At 40.7% G+C, this 16,989-nt stretch overlaps 1 protein-coding gene across 1 annotated transcript in view; it reads right to left on the reverse strand.

Moving 5' to 3' along the window:
- The window catches only part of ZFC3H1 (zinc finger C3H1-type containing), a 3,672,721-nt gene that overhangs the window by 2,274,037 nt on the left and 1,381,695 nt on the right, over positions 1-16,989 (reverse strand). The window contains exon 11 of the mRNA XM_044087220.1: positions 16,835-16,953. Coding sequence (XP_043943155.1) covers positions 16,835-16,953 — 119 coding nt within the window. The remainder of the gene's footprint in view (positions 1-16,834; positions 16,954-16,989) is intronic.

Below are 16,989 nucleotides of genomic sequence, written 5' to 3' on the forward strand. Positions count from 1 at the left end.
GCATTACTAAGTAATCAAAAGTAATCCAAGTAAGGCAGGCAGTCTGTTTCTAGTCGAAAATCCTTTATTAAGTACACAAACAAGCGATCCAACTAAAACAAAAAGAGTAATAATTTCCTCACAAGCTTTCTAAATATATATATTCTTTTTATCAGGCATGGGAGTGGTTTATTGTGCTGTAAAACAAAGTGTTATTGGTAAACATGTTAAATTCACATCCCTTCCCCCATCAGTGTGACATTCAAGCTGGTCCTGCCATGCTTAGTAGCGGTCATAATAATATATAACCCTTATGTACTTTAAATAAAATTTATAATGATGTGGTACCTCTTTTATTTAACCAGATTATTAAGTAGATTATTAAGTCTGTGATTTTATCCAAGACAATATACTACATATGGCTGGAAATATATCAGCCTTAGTTCATCTGGCAATCAAAAGATATATATAAATATATACATATACATTTTGCATGTAAAAATCAGTTTCTATTTTCATAACCTATTGTTAACAAAGATCGCTTTCGTCCTTCTAGACTTCTTCAGGTCTGTGTACAAGAACTGTAAAAATAATCTATAAAATATATAATTTTATAATTAGCATTGTTATTATACATTATTTTGAATAAAGTAGAAAAAAGAACCAGAAAAAAATAAGAAAAAACGTACTACTTTCGAATACTTAGTAATACTGTACAATTATATATTTTTTATTATTTTTTGTTTTGACTTAAGACAGAGTTTTAAGTTCGCTACTTCAACTACTATTTGGCTGATCTGATTAATATACAGTGATTAACTAGAAATATATGGACTGAAAATCTTCCACACAGAGAAGTTTCTTACGCTGTTTTGTTTTTGGACCCACTGCACTTTAGTGATTGTTTTGAGACTTCGGGGATACCACGGAGGTTACTTTTCTTTTTTTTTTTTTTAAAGGATAGGTTTAGCATTCTCTAGTTGTTTGGCAGCAGATGGTTTTGCCAAGGAAATAACCACAGGATTTGATGTGGGCCTGGGGGCCCTTGCATTATCTCAGATTTTTTTAGACATGTGCAGGCTACCAAGAAAACATCCTCGAATGCTGCAGAGGAGGAGGAATACCCAGCTATAAGGAGTCATATTATTTCTGCTGGGATATTGGAATTTTATGGTAGCCCACTGAAACAATTCTTTCATTCAGGCTATAGTTTCAGAAAATAAAAATAACTTCAGGGATGAGAATCTCAAGAAAAAAAATTCTGCATAATTAGATTTTCATTTCCTGTGGTATAAGCACAGTAGAAATACAATTCCAGTCTAATCCCTGTACTTCTGACTGTGAATCAGTAACTGAAAATGAAAACATTTTTCTTTTAAAACTCTGAGAAATCCGTATTTGAAGTAAAAGCTTGAAATAAGCCCTTACCAAAACCCAGTAGATCTCTCATAATCATACTATGAAACAAGCCATATGCCTGTTTGCTTTTCTTAGGAGACCCCAAGAAACATACATACTTACCAAAAGAACAGGCTTTTCCCCGGGAATCAACATCTTAGATCGACTATACAGTAAAGCACTGTCTGCTCCCTCTTCAGAGACCAACAAGAGTTGTTGGTTCTCCCTTGCCTGAAAAGAGTACAGGCCATCAGCCATAGTCCTTAGGAACTTCTTGAGAGCAACACCAGCTGGATGGAGAGAAGAATATGTGCGATCCAAAGTACCTGATTTGGCCACAGGAGAGTCATGCAAAAGGTGGCTAAGGCAGTGAGGAAGCAGGCTTGAATACCAAAGACTCCTACAACACGTTCTTCTTGCCAACGGGAAAGGAAGAACCAAATAATTTAAAGTCTGCTCCATGTTCTAGCTGAGAAAATTCTGGATAAACAGGTAGCAAAGCCTGAAAGAGTCTAAGACCTGGTTGACAATTTTACAGACAAACATACTAAATGTTTACATAAACAGTGGTAACTTCTTTAAGAAAACGTTTTGGTGACAACCACTAAAAACACAATTCATATCCAAGATACAACTTTTCTCTAGAAAAAGTAAAAATTTTCTCGTAAAATGAAAGATTTTCCATAAAAGAGTACTTACATGTTCAGCCTTGGTGAAACATTAACCAACACTCAATCACTTGAAGCCTTCAGGGAGAGCACACTTCCATGGCAAGAAATTCTGAAGGTTTGGCACCCTAACCATACACTTTATAAAGCTCTTTTAGAGCCCTTCTTGGATTAGGGTGTGTGGAAGGTGCCCTAAAGCTTTGGATGCTGGCTGGCTGTCGCATCATGGCAGAATATAGCCCATATAGCTTAGGCTACTGTAACAGTGATCTAATGAAGAGCATAAGAAGGAAGTAACTGGCAGATTTTATTTAAACAACCAATGCATTAGGAGCAATCACCTGGGGAGGGGAGATAACAGAATGGGAAGAAGCAAAATAAATCTTTAGATTACATGACAGGGATAAGTGTCTATATTTGAGAGGAGTTATAGATGAATGGCCACCCCTTGTGGAATATTAGGTGGAACGGAGAATGAACAGGACAATAAAATGAATACATTAGTAGGGCATGCAGAACTAAGCATGACTAATAAAATCAGAGGAATAGAAGCAGGAGATGGAAAAAATGGTTGAGCAGACAAATTACAAAAGCTAAATGGGGCAGGTGTGTGCACGGCTTTGAAAAACTAAATCACAAAGGTTTAGGATATTTTCCCTAAAATGTCTGAAAAGATAGTTTTAAACCCCAATGCAGATGACCTTCCCTCACATTCAGAGTAACTGCTTGAGTTGTGTGGGAAGTGAGGGGATACATGGCGCTATGTATTTGGGACTGTACAAAGATGCATTGTAAAATGCCTCTTGTACATACTGGGTGAATAAATGGAAGAAAGTAAAGAGATCATGCTGACAAGATGCAGCAGAGGGATTAGAATATCAAGACATAAGGCTTTATTAACTTTTTATTACCAGCCAAAAAAAACCTATTACCAGAAAGTGGAAAACAAGGGTTAGTCTGACCCTGAACGATGTGCTAAGAGTTATAAAGGAAATAAAGCTACAGAAGGGAGGTTTTTATACAGGAGAAAGAAAAAGATGCACATCCTTAAAAGGAATGTATGGGATTACTGTCTTCACAACCGAGAAGCGATAGCGATGAAAGGAATAGGGAGAACTGAATACAACACAAAAATAACAATAATGAATGTCATACAGGTTTGTTTTGAAAATGTTTACATTTAAAACATTAAAAAAAAATTATGAAAACGTGAACTCAGTAAGCATATGGTTGTGGCAGGAGGATGGTTTTGGATACATGATTTGATAAATTGTGAATCCAATGCAGTTGTGTTAAAAAAAAAAATAAATTCCACTCTGCAGCATCTCTCAAGGGCTCACTCCCCTTTGTCCTCCTTGTAGCAATGTTCTTTTATGCACCCTTGAAGGATGATGGCAAGTGCTGGGACAAAGGCATAATGTTTCCAATGTATTTCCTTTGTCATAGTGGTCTCCCTGATCCTGTTTTTTCTTAATAAAACCTGCAAAAAAATTGGCAATTAACTGAAAAATGACATTTTAAGCAAAAAGACAATGTATTTGAATGTTTACACAAGTCTGATGCCTGCAGTCACAAAGACTTTTCAGGTCTGCATGAGGCGTCCCCCAAAACAAAAATTCCTCCTTGTAAACAAATTTCAGAAGCAAATGAAGTAAATATAACAGGCTGAGCAGAAGCCAAGAAATACATTTTCCCAAAGGGGTATTCCTTTCAAAGACTTCTTGGGAAGGGAGCTCTGGGGCCTTAGCCAGATCTAGTGACCGTAAATATTCCCATTGTGAAACACACAAACACCTGCGTCCAAAAAGAACTTAAGATGGCATGAGTGGACTACCTCTCATTTGGGATACAAGATTAGTCTAATGTAGGAAGCAGTTGGCTATCGGTGGCCATACCTACACAGAGTACGGGGTGTGTGTATATCAGGAATTCTACAGCAAAAGTGATCTGTTACAAGAACTTTACTGCAACTATCTGCAAACTGAAAACCTCATTACTCTTCTCCAATCTACTTTTTCAATGTATACTCTAAAATGGCCTATCATCAGGGCTTATTGCTAAGCCTGAAAAACAACAAAACTGTTAAAAAAAATGTATCTGTACCTCTACACCTGGGGACATATTATTACAAACTACTGATGCTTCTCAGCTAATCTTTCTTTAGGCACAAACCTGACTTGCTTACTGGACTAGGTACATCAGTGCTGGCAGATCCAATGCGACTCCCCTCAGTACTTCAAAGAATGGTCTAACTCCTTCATGAAACTGGACCTCAGCTGGTAAAACTTTCAAAAAAAGCATAAGCTCAATTCATCTGATAATGCACTATTTAGAAATACTGTAGGCAATAAATGGAACCAGTTTCATTCAAAAGTTTAGAATTCCAGAAATCTGAATGCCTTTAAGAAAACATCTTACTATCACTTCAGCTATGCAATGAGCACACAAAAAAGGTACATCTACACACATTCTAGTTAAAACAAGTCAAGGACAGCATTATTCTCTTACCCTGACCATAACTCTCAATCAGAATCAATTTGAGTTGAAGCTTTCTGCCCTTGCTTATTCCTGCAAATGTAATTTTCTTCCAGTGACCTCTTCTGTCATTAAAAGTTTGAGCAAAAGCACCTTACAGGACATGTGCAGTAGTTACAATATCACTTCCAATTTCACATTACTGCTGTCCAAGTGACATGATTTCCATATTCAAGACCTCAGACTTCAGCAAGCTAAGAACATCCTTTTAGTCTTTTTCTGTCATAGATGGTTACTATGATAATGAGCCCCAGGGCCCTTTTAAGCCTAGCCGAATTCAACCCGTGTTTTCAACAGTTCGAGCAGACTCTACAATCAGCACCTACAAAAGAGGGGCACATGTGGAACCCCAGGGGTGACTTTCCAGTTACCCATACAATTATCCAAACTGCACTTAAACAGGACCAATGATGGGCTTTGTTTAATATGAATAGGAAGCTTGTTCCAAAGGTTGGGCAACCACTATGAGGCACATCTGTCTCTCCAGCAAGTTATGTTTATGTCACATACCAGGTTGAGGTCTTTTGAGCAAACGACCCATGTGCCATTTGACTTGCAAATGTGCAGCACGCACAAGTCACCTCTGAGCAGTCTGTATGACACAGGGTAAAGTGACAATTTTATTTTACATTTGTTAACCGGGCTAGTCCAGCTGGATATATGTCCATTTTCAGTGGAGGCCCAGGGAGAAAAGCTCCAGTAGTAACACAGAGATATGGTAAAGAAAAACAATTTATCATACAATAAAATATTACATGTGATTGTGTCACACATATACATCATGGAACAATTCTACAAAGAAGTAGATATACTAAATCAGCTAATTCAGAGGAATGATTACATTACTTTCCAAAATTTGTACAAGAAAGATAGGTCACTTTACAGTATGTTATCAATGGTGAGATGTACAGAACAACTGATAACATTCATGACATGACTTAAGTAAATTACTAGGGATTGTAACTACTTCCACAGGGCTTTAGTATAATAGATTAGAGAGAGGATACAGGCTAGTGATAGAAGTAGAGAAATCAGAGGATTAGTCAACCAGTGTGTCCCTTCATGTATTTCTTGAGCCTTTGTTTAAACAGCGGCAGCAAGGAAAGTAGAGTTATATCCTGTGGCAGCGTATTCCAGTTTTTTCCAGCAGTATTGGTGAACAAGGAGTCACCTGCCAGGTTATATGACTTGCTTATGTTAGCAAGAAGTTTACCGGAAGATCATAAGGAGTTGAGATTCCTGTATGGGGTATTAAAGTTAGAAAGTATAGGGGTTCTGTTTGGTTGGTAAAATATCTTATGAACAATGGTTAGTTGGGTATATGTCAAAATGTTTTTTAGTTCTAGCCATTCTAGTTGTTGTAGGTTCTGACAACGGTAAGTTCTAAAAGCGTTCCCAGTGGCAACTCTCGCTATATTATTATAGGAGTTGGCTAGTTTGACAAGATTAGTTTGTTTTAGGTTAGTATATATGGGTGAAACGTACAGAAGAGATGAGATTAAATGAGAATGAGCAATTCTAATTCTGGATGATGGAGTCAAGTGTTTCATTCTATATAAGCAGCCTATTTTTATATTTACTGTTTTAATGGTCTTATAGATATGGTTATCAAAGGTGAGATTATCGATTGTGATTCCTAGCAGTTTGGTGGTGGAGTCTGGGGATATAAGGGTGCCATTATTGGATTTAATTGAGAAATCTATGGGAGAGGACTTAGTTTTAGGTGTGAAAGAGCAAGCGCTTGTTTTTTTTTTTTTTTTTTTTTAAGAGTTCAACAGGAAGCAGCGTTTCAAGAACCAAGCCTCTATTGTGCTAAATACTTTCTTGGTTAGAGCATGAAGTTCAGATGAAGTTTTGGCAGTACATATGAGTGTAGAATCGTCAGCATATTGTATACAGGCTGCTGGAGGGATTGCAACATGAAGGTCATTGATGAGCAAAGAGAAAAGGAGAGGTCCTAGAATGGAGCCCTATGGGACTCCAATGGAGATGGGCAGGTAGGAAGATAGTTTATTGTCCCAGAGAACTGCCTATTGTTAAGATAGGACTTAAACCAGAGGATAGCCTTGTTGTCTAGAGAGAGGGATTCGAGGGTCTTTATGAGTAGGGAATGGTTTACCATATTGAACACTTTAGATAAATCAATAAAGAGTGCTGAAGAGAGGCTATTGTTATTACGGTTACAATTGATGGAGTCGGTGAAAGAGAGGAGAGCTGTACTGGTACTATGGTAAGGCCTGAAACCATGTTGGGAGTTAGCTAAGATATTGTGTTGGGTTAAGTGGGCCATTAACTGATGGTGAATGCATTTTTCCATGACCTTAGCTAGGGGTGATAAGAAAGCTATAGGTCTGTAATTGGAATAATCAGAGTTACCACCTTTATGTAAAGAAATTATGTGTGAGATTTTCCAGATTTCTGACATGATTCCTTCGTTAATGGTTCTATTTACAAGGATGGATACAGGATAGGCAACTGATTTAGCTGCTCTCTGCAGATATTCTGATATTAACTGGTCTGCGGAGGGGGTACATGGCTTAAACTTTTGGATGACTTTCTGGATGTAGGTAGTAGAGAGAGGTTGAAGTTGGAAGGTAGAGAGTCAGGTAAAGAGATAGGGGGGCTAGCGTTGTCTGTAGATAGATGACGAGCTAAGGATTGTATAGTATCTGTAAAAAAGGTGTTAAAGGCATTGGCTGTTTGCTGGGGGGTATTATTATCAGCTCCTAGTGGGGTTGGTGTGGTAGAGTGCCCAGGATGTAAAAGTCTATTTATGCTAGACCAGAACTTCTGTGGATTATTATGGTGAATTTGCTGTAGTTTACAACAGTAGCTCTTTTTATCAGTAAGAATGGCTCTTTTTGTAATATTTCTCAACTGTCTAAAGGTTTGATTCTCAGAGATAGTTCTGGTAGTTCTCCATTTAGCCCAAGATTTGTTCCTTAGCAGTATCTTTTGTCTAGTATCTTTTGACAGCCAGGGGGCTATCTTGGACTTCATTCTAATAGTTTGTTTGGGTGCGTGTTCATCCAGAATTGTTAGGAATTTTGAGTTGAAATATTTAACAGCTTCTTCGAGTGGGAGAGTTTTTAGAGGGTTCCAGTCACAGGCATTAAGTTCATTTTGGAAAGACATCTGGTTAAAATGCTTATTTGACCTTGAGATCCTGAACGTGGGGGAGTTAGGAATGTCATTCTTTTGTCTAATAATGTTAAGTCAAAGTATGGTCACTTACATCATCAGGCAAGGTTCCAAATCTATAAGTCTGTTGTTGTCTATTAATGAGAATCTAATCTAAGATGCTCTCTTTTTTATTTGGTTTGTTAATTCTAGTAGTGGTGGTGATTGATTGACTGAAACCATGTAGGTTAATATGCGAGGAAGGGTTTTCAGTGTTGATACACTTCCAGTCAGTATTGAAGTCACCTAGTATAATTGTTTCTTGTGGATAGTTAGTGGAAACCCCGCTTAGAATATCTTCTATTATAGTGTTGTTGTTACCAGGAGGAAGGTAGGTACAGATGACGTTTAGGGATTTGTTAGTATTTAGTTTAAGTTTAGTGATAAGTACTTCTGCCTTAGTATCTTGTGGGGGGGGGGGGGTGAAGGGTATTGTGGAGATCTGTAAACCAGTTCTAAACAGAACGGCTACTCCTCCACCCTTCCGTTTAGTGCAGTTAAGTCTCAATATATTATAACCTGGGGAAATAATCTTATTGTCCTTTGTTCTTGGTTTTAACCAAGTTTCTGTAAGACAAAAGATATCAAAGGAATGAATGTCAAGAAGGGCATATAGATGGGCAACTTTGTTGTAGACACTACAGATATTTAGATGTCCTATTAGTAAGGAGTTTGGGAGACTGGTTAAGGTAGTTAGGGTAGAGGACTTGGTGCTGTGAGTTGTGACTGTGGAAACATCTGTTTGGCCAGGGTTGAGGTGGATATCACCATCTTTTAAGGTGGGAGGTTTTAGTATTGACACAGGGTTATAAAAGTCACTAGATTGGCGTTTTAGTTTCCTTACAGAGGAGTTATGGACTTTAATATGTGTGAGGCGATGGTATTTGGCTAGTAGGTAGCAGGAGGTAGATGTAGAATATATTTGAAAATGGGTAAGGGTAGAAGTTTGTATAGCTGTTTGCTTTGGAGAGTAGTTGAAGTGAACATAGTTCATATTTTCAAAGGAGGTAGGCAAAAGTGAGGACTGGTATAAGAATGGCTATAAGTACCAACTTAGTTGGGAGAGCTTTCTTTTTTATGAGCATCTTGCCAAGGTTAGCTGTGGAAATTCAAGAAGGTAACGTGCAACTACAAAAGAGGTTTGGGCAGGAATAAGGGAATTGAAGAAAATGAAGGAAGGCAGAGTTTTTTAGGAAGTATTGGAAAGGAAAAGGAAGTAGGGACAGTGCTCAGGGTAAGGGAGATGAAAAAAGTGAGTAAGGAGATAGATGGAATAAAAAGGGGAGTGGTTAGGATATCTAGATTGATTAGAGTATATGACAGGTAGGTGGGGAGAGGGTGTGGCTAGGGAAGTATAAGGATAGGACTACTGGGGGTGGGTGAGATTTGGGGGTAGGGTAGGGGAGCAGAATGAGCTCGCAGGGCGAACGAACCGGGGCAGAGCCAAGAGGACCAGTGCAGAGGAGAAAAAACAGTGAGGTATGGAGATGAGTTCCTAGTAAGGTATCTGGGATGGAAGAGTAGGTAGAAATCAGCTAGAGATAACTACAGAAATAAAGGAAAAGGTATGGGAGTACAGAGGCAAAAATAGAGTTAAAACCTAGTGTAAATTCTACAGCGTAAAGCAGGTAAAGTAATGGGATACAAAAGTGGCACTATTGCCCTCTAGTGGTCACCCTAGGTACTGTATAATAAGGCGTACCCCATGTAGCTAGAGGAGCAAGAGTAGGGAATAAGGAGAATGAGAGAAGATAAAGTAAATAGGCAGATAATAGGAGAGAATAAAATAAATAGGTAGATCTTATGAGGGGGCTGTTTCTGCAGGGGGACTCAATAGGGAGTATAGGAGTAAAGAATCGGAAACTGTTGCTGCTGGCTACCCTGACAGGGTGTGTTCACTGAAAATAAAATAAATGATTCAGGTTATAACTCGATTAAGAAGTGAGCAGTATTAGACACATACATCCAAAAGGTATGAATCCTGCATTTCAGATGCAGTACAGCATAGGAGAACAAGTCTCTTTTCCCTATACTGGGATGAGGTATCAGATACTTTGCTGAGGAATTATCTTTGGGCCTCTGCTAGACAGCAGTCACTGAAGCTAGGTGTTGGTACTAGCAGCAAGGGTTCACGTTCCAAAAGGTACGACTCCTGCGTTTCAAATGCAGTACAGCATAGGAGGACAAGTCTCTCTTCCCTATACTGGGATGAGGTATCAGATACTTGGCTGAGGAATTATCTTTGGGCCTCTTGTATACAGCGGACACTGAAGCTAGGGGTTGGTTTTAGCAGCAAGGGTTCACAATGATTTCAGTCTGTCTGCATAAGACAAATCTTGAAGACCCTGAATTTTCTTTGCAAGGAATCTTTGTGGTCTCTCCAATTGCTGCAGGTAAAGCTCCACTTGATAAGTATCAAGATTATGTTTCCCTAATGAGACTCAAATCCACAATCCATGGTTTAGGAGACCAATGTCATATCCATTAGGCCACTGCCTTTGCACATCTTTAGTGTATGGTCCGTACCATGAAGTTTAAAGCTCTTCTCCAAAGGCTTTCAATAAAAAAGATCCTTAAGTTCCAAGATATCCCACTAATCAAACAATAAATAAATATATACATAAAATGCATTTCAATTACATTACACGTAGAATGAACATGGCACACACTAAGACAAGTTAATTGCTAAGGATTTGGGACTAACAAGCGTATACAAAGGACTCTATACAAAGCACAGGTATGTAATACAGAGGGAATCAAGTTGTGAAAGCTAAGCACCTACCCTCTAGTTATTTCCAAGAAGCTTCACCAATGCAGATGAAATTTATACCTCCACTTCCACCAAACATCAATAAAAAAAGTCACACCCAAACAGAAACAGCCCTTATGGGAGGAACATATCCCCCTCTCCTTACATTAATCCCCCCATATGTGTCACTGTCAACAGACACGAATATCATAGAGGAGGACCACCCATTCTGGAATCTAAATCTGCTGATCTTTCAAAGTTTACAACACACAAAAAAACATATTTGGATGCATTACCAACCCATCCAATCAAAAATGTAGTTGGTCTCCCAGTACAGTGATGGGGTTGAAGTTAAAGCACTCACCCGCCTACTGATGGCTAAGGATTGGGAATGAGTACTCAATGGGTAAAAAGGAAAGGGCTTAATCAGGAAATGATTCAGAAAGTACAGTTGTGTAACACTTACCATAAATGTAGATGTTCCAGTGTATTCACTGTTGCAGTCATCACATTTGGGTTATCTGCTTGCAGTAGCTCTCAATCAGCCTGATTGTCAAAATCTTGGGTCCTGTGTCGGTTGCTGTCTCATCTTCCATGACGTCAGCTAGTCAGGGGTATAAAGCATGCAGCCGATGCCATTACATCAGTTTTTCTTGCCCCAGATGTCAGGTGCCCCTATAATGGGAAGCAATTACATACAAAGTTACACCTCCAACAAAAAGTAAATACACCAAAAAGCTTTAAGCATAGTAAACAAGAATAGAAGTATAGTCAAAACAAGTCAGGGGGCTGGAGGGAGGGTAACCAGGACTGCAACAGTGAATACACTCGAACATCTACATTTATGTAAGTGTACACAACTGTACTATGTTCTTCGTGTTTCACTGTTGCAGTCATCACATTTGGGTAGATTCCCAAAGCTAAGGATGGGAGGAGGTAATCGGATAGCATTAGGACCAGCTAGAAGGCCCTGCAAGACTGCAGTGGCATAGCCAGCTCTGGATTTAGAGAAAATTGGCAAGTGGTAATGCTTGGTGAAGGTATGTACAGAACTCCAGGTAGCAGCTTCTAGGATGTCCCTGGTAGGGACACCTCTGAGAAAGGCTGTAGAGGTAGATGCAGCCCTGATTGAATGTGGTCTTATCCCCTGTGGGTAGGTTTTCCATGGTGCTTATAGCAGAAATTAATGCAATGGCCTATCCACTTAGAAATGGTTTGCTTTGAAATGACCTTCCCCCCTCTGCCTCTGCAGCAAAGGCAACCAGCAGCTGTTCAGATTTCCTGAGAGGCTTAGTCCTGTCCAAGTAAAATCTAAGTTATCTGTGCATGTCCAAGGAGTGCAGTATTTGTTCCCCTTTGTTCTGTGGATTAGAAAAGAAGGTTGGCAAATGAATGGACTGATTAAGGACCACACTTGGGCATGAAGGAGGGATTGGTCCCGAGGGACACTGACAGCATGAAAGATGATGAAAGGCTCCACTGCCATGAGGGCCTGTAATTCAACTCTGCATATGCAGCTGGCTCAAAGGGAGGTATTGTGAGCTTTTCCAATACAAGGTTAAGGTCCCAGGCTGAAGTAGAAGCTCTCCCGGGTGGTGTTAAATTTTTGGCCCCTCTGTGGAATTGCTTCAACAGTGGATGAGAGAAGAGGGGTGGTTCTGTATTGTAATGAGCTGAAATGACTGAGGCATGAATTCTTATGGAGGGAAAAGGAAAGGTCCTTGTAAAGCATCTCAGTTAAGTATTGAAGAATATGGGGCAAATTGGGCACTGCTGTGCCCATCCCCTGAGTTTAGCTCCAAGAACAGAATCTTTTCCATTTTTCAGCATAGGATTTTCTAGTACTAGGCCTCCTTGCCTCCAGAATGACATCCATCACTTGCTTACTGAGGGATGGTAATGGAGAGATCAGGTAATTAGCCAGGCTGCCAGGTTCAGGGTCTGAAGCTGTGGGTGCAGAATCTGGCCCTCTTGCTGTGACACCAGGGCAGGGTTCTGAGGCAAGTGCCATGGTGCCAGCAGAGACACTGCACAAGAGGGGGTATCAGTGTTGGTGTGGCCAGTCTGGTGCAATCAGTACTGTCCTTGGTTTGTCCTGTTTGATCTTTAGTAGTACCCTGGAGAGGAGAGGCAGAAAGAAAAAGGCATAAACTGATAGTTTTTTCCAAGTGAAGGACAGGGCATCCACTTTCCAAGCTTGTTTGTGGGGAGTCCTTGTGCAGAATTTGTCCAACTGGTAGTTCTGGGGGGAAGCAAACAGGTCTATCTCTGGGCTCCCCATTTGTTTCTCAACATGTTGAATATCTTTGGTTCCAGTTCCCACTCTTGTGGATCCATGAAATTTCTGCTTAGGTTGTCTGCCAGTGTATCTAGTTTTCCTGGCAGGAATTGAGCCAGTAGGTGCACCTGGTAGCTCAAGGCTGTGTTCCACAGAGCCATGACTAGTCTGCAGAGAGGGTATGAGTAGGTACCCACCTGCTTGTTTATGTACCACATAACAGCAGTGTTGTCCGTCTTTACCAATAATTGTCCTGGAAGAATGTGGTCCTTGAAGGCTGTCAGAGCATTCTGTACAGCTAACATTTCTTTTTGATTGATATGCAGGTGCATTTGATTTGGGTTCCATTTTCCCTGAATGCACTGCCCTGCCAAGTGAGCCCCCCATGCATAGTCTGATGCGTCTGTTAGGGTTTGGGCAGCAGGGGTTAGAGTGAATGGCAGTCCCTTGCTTTGGTGGCAGGCCTCTGCCCACCAAAGGAACTCTATCTGTAGACAAGGTATGATAAGAATCATTGATTCTAGATACTGAGAATGTTGACACATTAGGCTTTTTAGATACCATTGTAGTTTCCTCATATGCAGTCTTGCATATGGAGTTAGTAGAATGCAAGAGGCCATGAACCCCAGGGCTTGCAGTATTTTCCTTGCAGATAGCTGGGTCTTTGTGGCCAGTAGTTTGAAGTAGACTGTCAAATTAACTTTTTTCTCTGGCGTGAGGTAGGCCATCTGGGAAGTTGTATTCAAGCTTGCTCCCAGGAATACAATTTGTTGGCAGGGTACAAGATGAGACTTCTTTTCGTTTATGGTGTACCCCACAGATGTTAGCAATTTCTTTACAAATGCCAGATGATTTAATAGTATGCCCTGGCTTTCTGCCTAAATTAGACAATCGTCCAGGTATGGCTATATTTGAATATTTCTTTGCCTAAAAAATGCAATGACTGGAGCTAGGCAGTTCACAGACTGGAGCTAGGCAGCTTGTGAATACCCTGGGCGCAGTAGATAAGCCAAAGAGCAGTGCAGAAGAACTGATGGTGCATGTAGCCTGCTCTGAAGCGTAGGTATCTTCTGCAAGATTCCCTTATTGGGATGTGCAGGTAGGCTTCCTTTAAATCCAGTGTTGCCAACCAGGCATCTTTTGCCTAGCATGGGAAGCAGCTGATGAAGAGTTAGCATCAAGAATTGTGGGATTACCAAAAATAAGTTTAGGATAGACAGTCCAATATAGAATGCCAGGAATAGTCTTTTCTGAGTACCAGGAAATGTCTTGAGTAGAAACCTTGCCCCTTTTCTTCTTCTGGGACAGGTTGAATAGCCCTGATGCTTAAGAGAGAGAGAACTTGCTTTTGAGCCTCTGCCCACTGATTTGGGGGTAGGTCTGGCCAACCGTTTGGGGTTGGTAAGGAGTGGAAGTGGAATCTGTATCCTTGGGAAACTATATTTAAAACCCATTAGCCCTGGGTAATGAGTTCCCAATTTTTTGCATGCAGGGCAATCTTTCCCCCTAAAGGAACAGTCAGTTGAGCAGGGCTTGGAAGGTTTAAAGTTAAGTCATTGAGACAGTTTACCACAGTGGGGAGTCTTACTACTCCCTGCTTTGGAAGTCGGAGCCCCCCACTGCTTAGGCCTGTGAGTACCTTGGGACTGAAGCCTGGGTGTTCTGCTGGTTCTGGGTTTGGACTGAGAAGGCCTGGAAGAGGCAGGAAAGAACCAATTCTTAGAGGGCCAATGCCTACTAAATCTGGGAGGCTGCACTTGCAGGAAATCTTTAACAGTTTGCATAGATTTAGCTTTTTCCTTCATCTTTTTAAGTACAACTTCTGCTTTGTTGCCAAACAGGCAGTCTTGGTTTAAGGGAGCATCCAGTAATTTAGCTTTAACATGACCTGGTTAATTAAGATTGCTCCTTAAGCCAAGCATGCCTTCTAATGTACAAATCCAGTGACAGCAGCCCTGCAAGATGCCTCTAAAGAATCAAAACCACACTGCAAAGTATGTTTTCCAACTTGTTCAGCAGAATGCATTAAATCCTGTAAATCTTTACTTTTAGCACAGTCAGGAATCAACATCATTTTCTGCTTAAGCAATCCAGTAATATGCTACCGATATACTTTAACATATGAAACTGGCAGTTTAAGGCCCTAATGGCCAAGGTTGCAGAAGTGTATACATTCTTACCCCATCTATACAGCGCCCTGGAATCTCTATCAGAGGGGGTAGGATTTTTGGCAGTAGTAGCCTTAATGCCCTTGGGTCCCTGTGAAATGGTCTCAGGATCCGCAGTAGGATTTTTAAAGAGGAACTGTGAGAGTCAGGTACCCTGTAATACTTAGCAGGTTTTCTGGGAGCAAGAGGTAAAGAGGCAGGGGCCTGACTAGATTTCGAGAAGGCATCATCTACAATGTCCAGTACAGGAGGGATAGCTCAAGGCCTGTGTTGAGGCAGGAGTAAGAAATCCCTAAGCCTCTTTTTGGAGTCAGAGTAACCCTGGCTTTCCCAGCGAAAATGCTCCCTAACAGTATGCAAGATTTCACCAAAAGAGAAATCCTCTGGGTAGATAAGGGCAAATCCTGGCCATCAGAGAAAACAGAAATTTCAGAATCCTGATCAGAAGAATCAGAAGGAAAATCAGTCCTAGGTCTCAGAGGGGGAAGGGTGGCTTCCCCTGATTAGAGTAATAAGGTCTTCAGCCATTCTTATCATTTGTTTAAAGGCATAGGGGCCTGACCATACGGTCTGGGCATCGGTTTTCTAGGCATTGATCGAGTTTTAGGCCTTGAAGAAGATGGTGTCAGTTTAATATGCAAGTCAATAGGCCTGAATACACCCCTCAGAAGCCGGTGCCTGCACAGTGGCTCCGGACCCATCCAAGGTAGAGACATCTGCAGGTTCCACAGTCGAAAAAGCATCTCGTGGCATATACTGGACTCCGAATGGGTCTCAGTGGAGACCTGCAAATCTGAAGTAGCGGGTATCAGTGGCTGCGAAAGTGCCTCACTGAGTACCGGCGAACTGGCGACTAGCTTAGGAGAAGCGTCATCGGCAGCTTTGACCTATGCTGTCTCTCTCTCTTGTCTTTATCTTTGTGTTTTTTCGGAATGTCGGCAGACTGGTGGCGTATCAAAACCATTTCTGGATAATTGAACAGAGTACCAAAATATTTAGATGTGTAAATGAACCAATGACGAATAGTACGAGGTTTGAATAAGGCACAAAACCGACAGTGAGGTACGTTGTGGTCTGGGCCTAAGCAAGGAATGTAGTACGAATGAAAATCTTTAGGAGGTATTTGCTTTCCACAAGAAATACAATTGTTAACTTTTACTGACATCGGTTTAGAGCAAGAAAAAGGATCCCCAATGGAGTTCTTAGCTTAGTTGAAGACTTCGAATCAGAAACTCAAACATGAAAATTTCAGGAGTTGGCCGACCAGCACTTGCGAACTGCTTCTGCTTTGGGCACCGCACGGCAAGAAAGACTGGTGTAATGGCGTCAGCTGCATGCTTCATACCCCTGACTACCTGACGTCATGGAAGATGAGATAGCAACCGATGCAGGACCCAAGACTTTGATAATCAGGCCGACTGAGGGCTACTGCAAGCAGATAACCCAAATGTGATGACTGCAACAGTGAAACACGAAGAACATCCACAGGTGACCAGTACATTATAAAAGAGTGACAACTGGGCACCATGACTCCTGCCATGTGTTAGCATGTGGAGAAGAGAGGTTTTAAAATGAGGACTGGATGGTGCAAACTCTTCATGTTGACACTAGCTGTAAGTGAAACTACTTATTCCTCTCTACTTTAAATTTTGTATCACTTTAACACAAGAGAGCGAAACCTTAACAGCTTCAGCAAAATGGGAGAAGGGTCAGCATAAACCTTCCAATCTATTTTTTAAACATATACAGTCTGACTACAACAGTTCCTGAGTAATACAAGTTTAGATGAGGTAAACTTTTAAACATGTCTGAACTGTGCAACCCTCCAAATTTAATATGTACATAACTTTTCATACAATGAAAATCGCAGTATATGTACCTTGCAATTTCTCCCTTTAACAGTCTGTATTCTAACTTTTTATCTTCTGGTAATGCCTCCGGTGTTCTCATGGGATCATTCTCCTTCTCTGACTGGGATGCTGCCTTGGGTTTAGAGGCCTATTAAAAAGAAACAGTTACAGATCTGGCATTATA

This window comes from Protopterus annectens, chromosome 11.part0 (genome assembly GCF_019279795.1).
Source record: "Protopterus annectens isolate FY-2018-M chromosome 11.part0, PAN1.0, whole genome shotgun sequence".
NCBI lineage: Eukaryota > Metazoa > Chordata > Ceratodontiformes > Protopteridae > Protopterus > Protopterus annectens.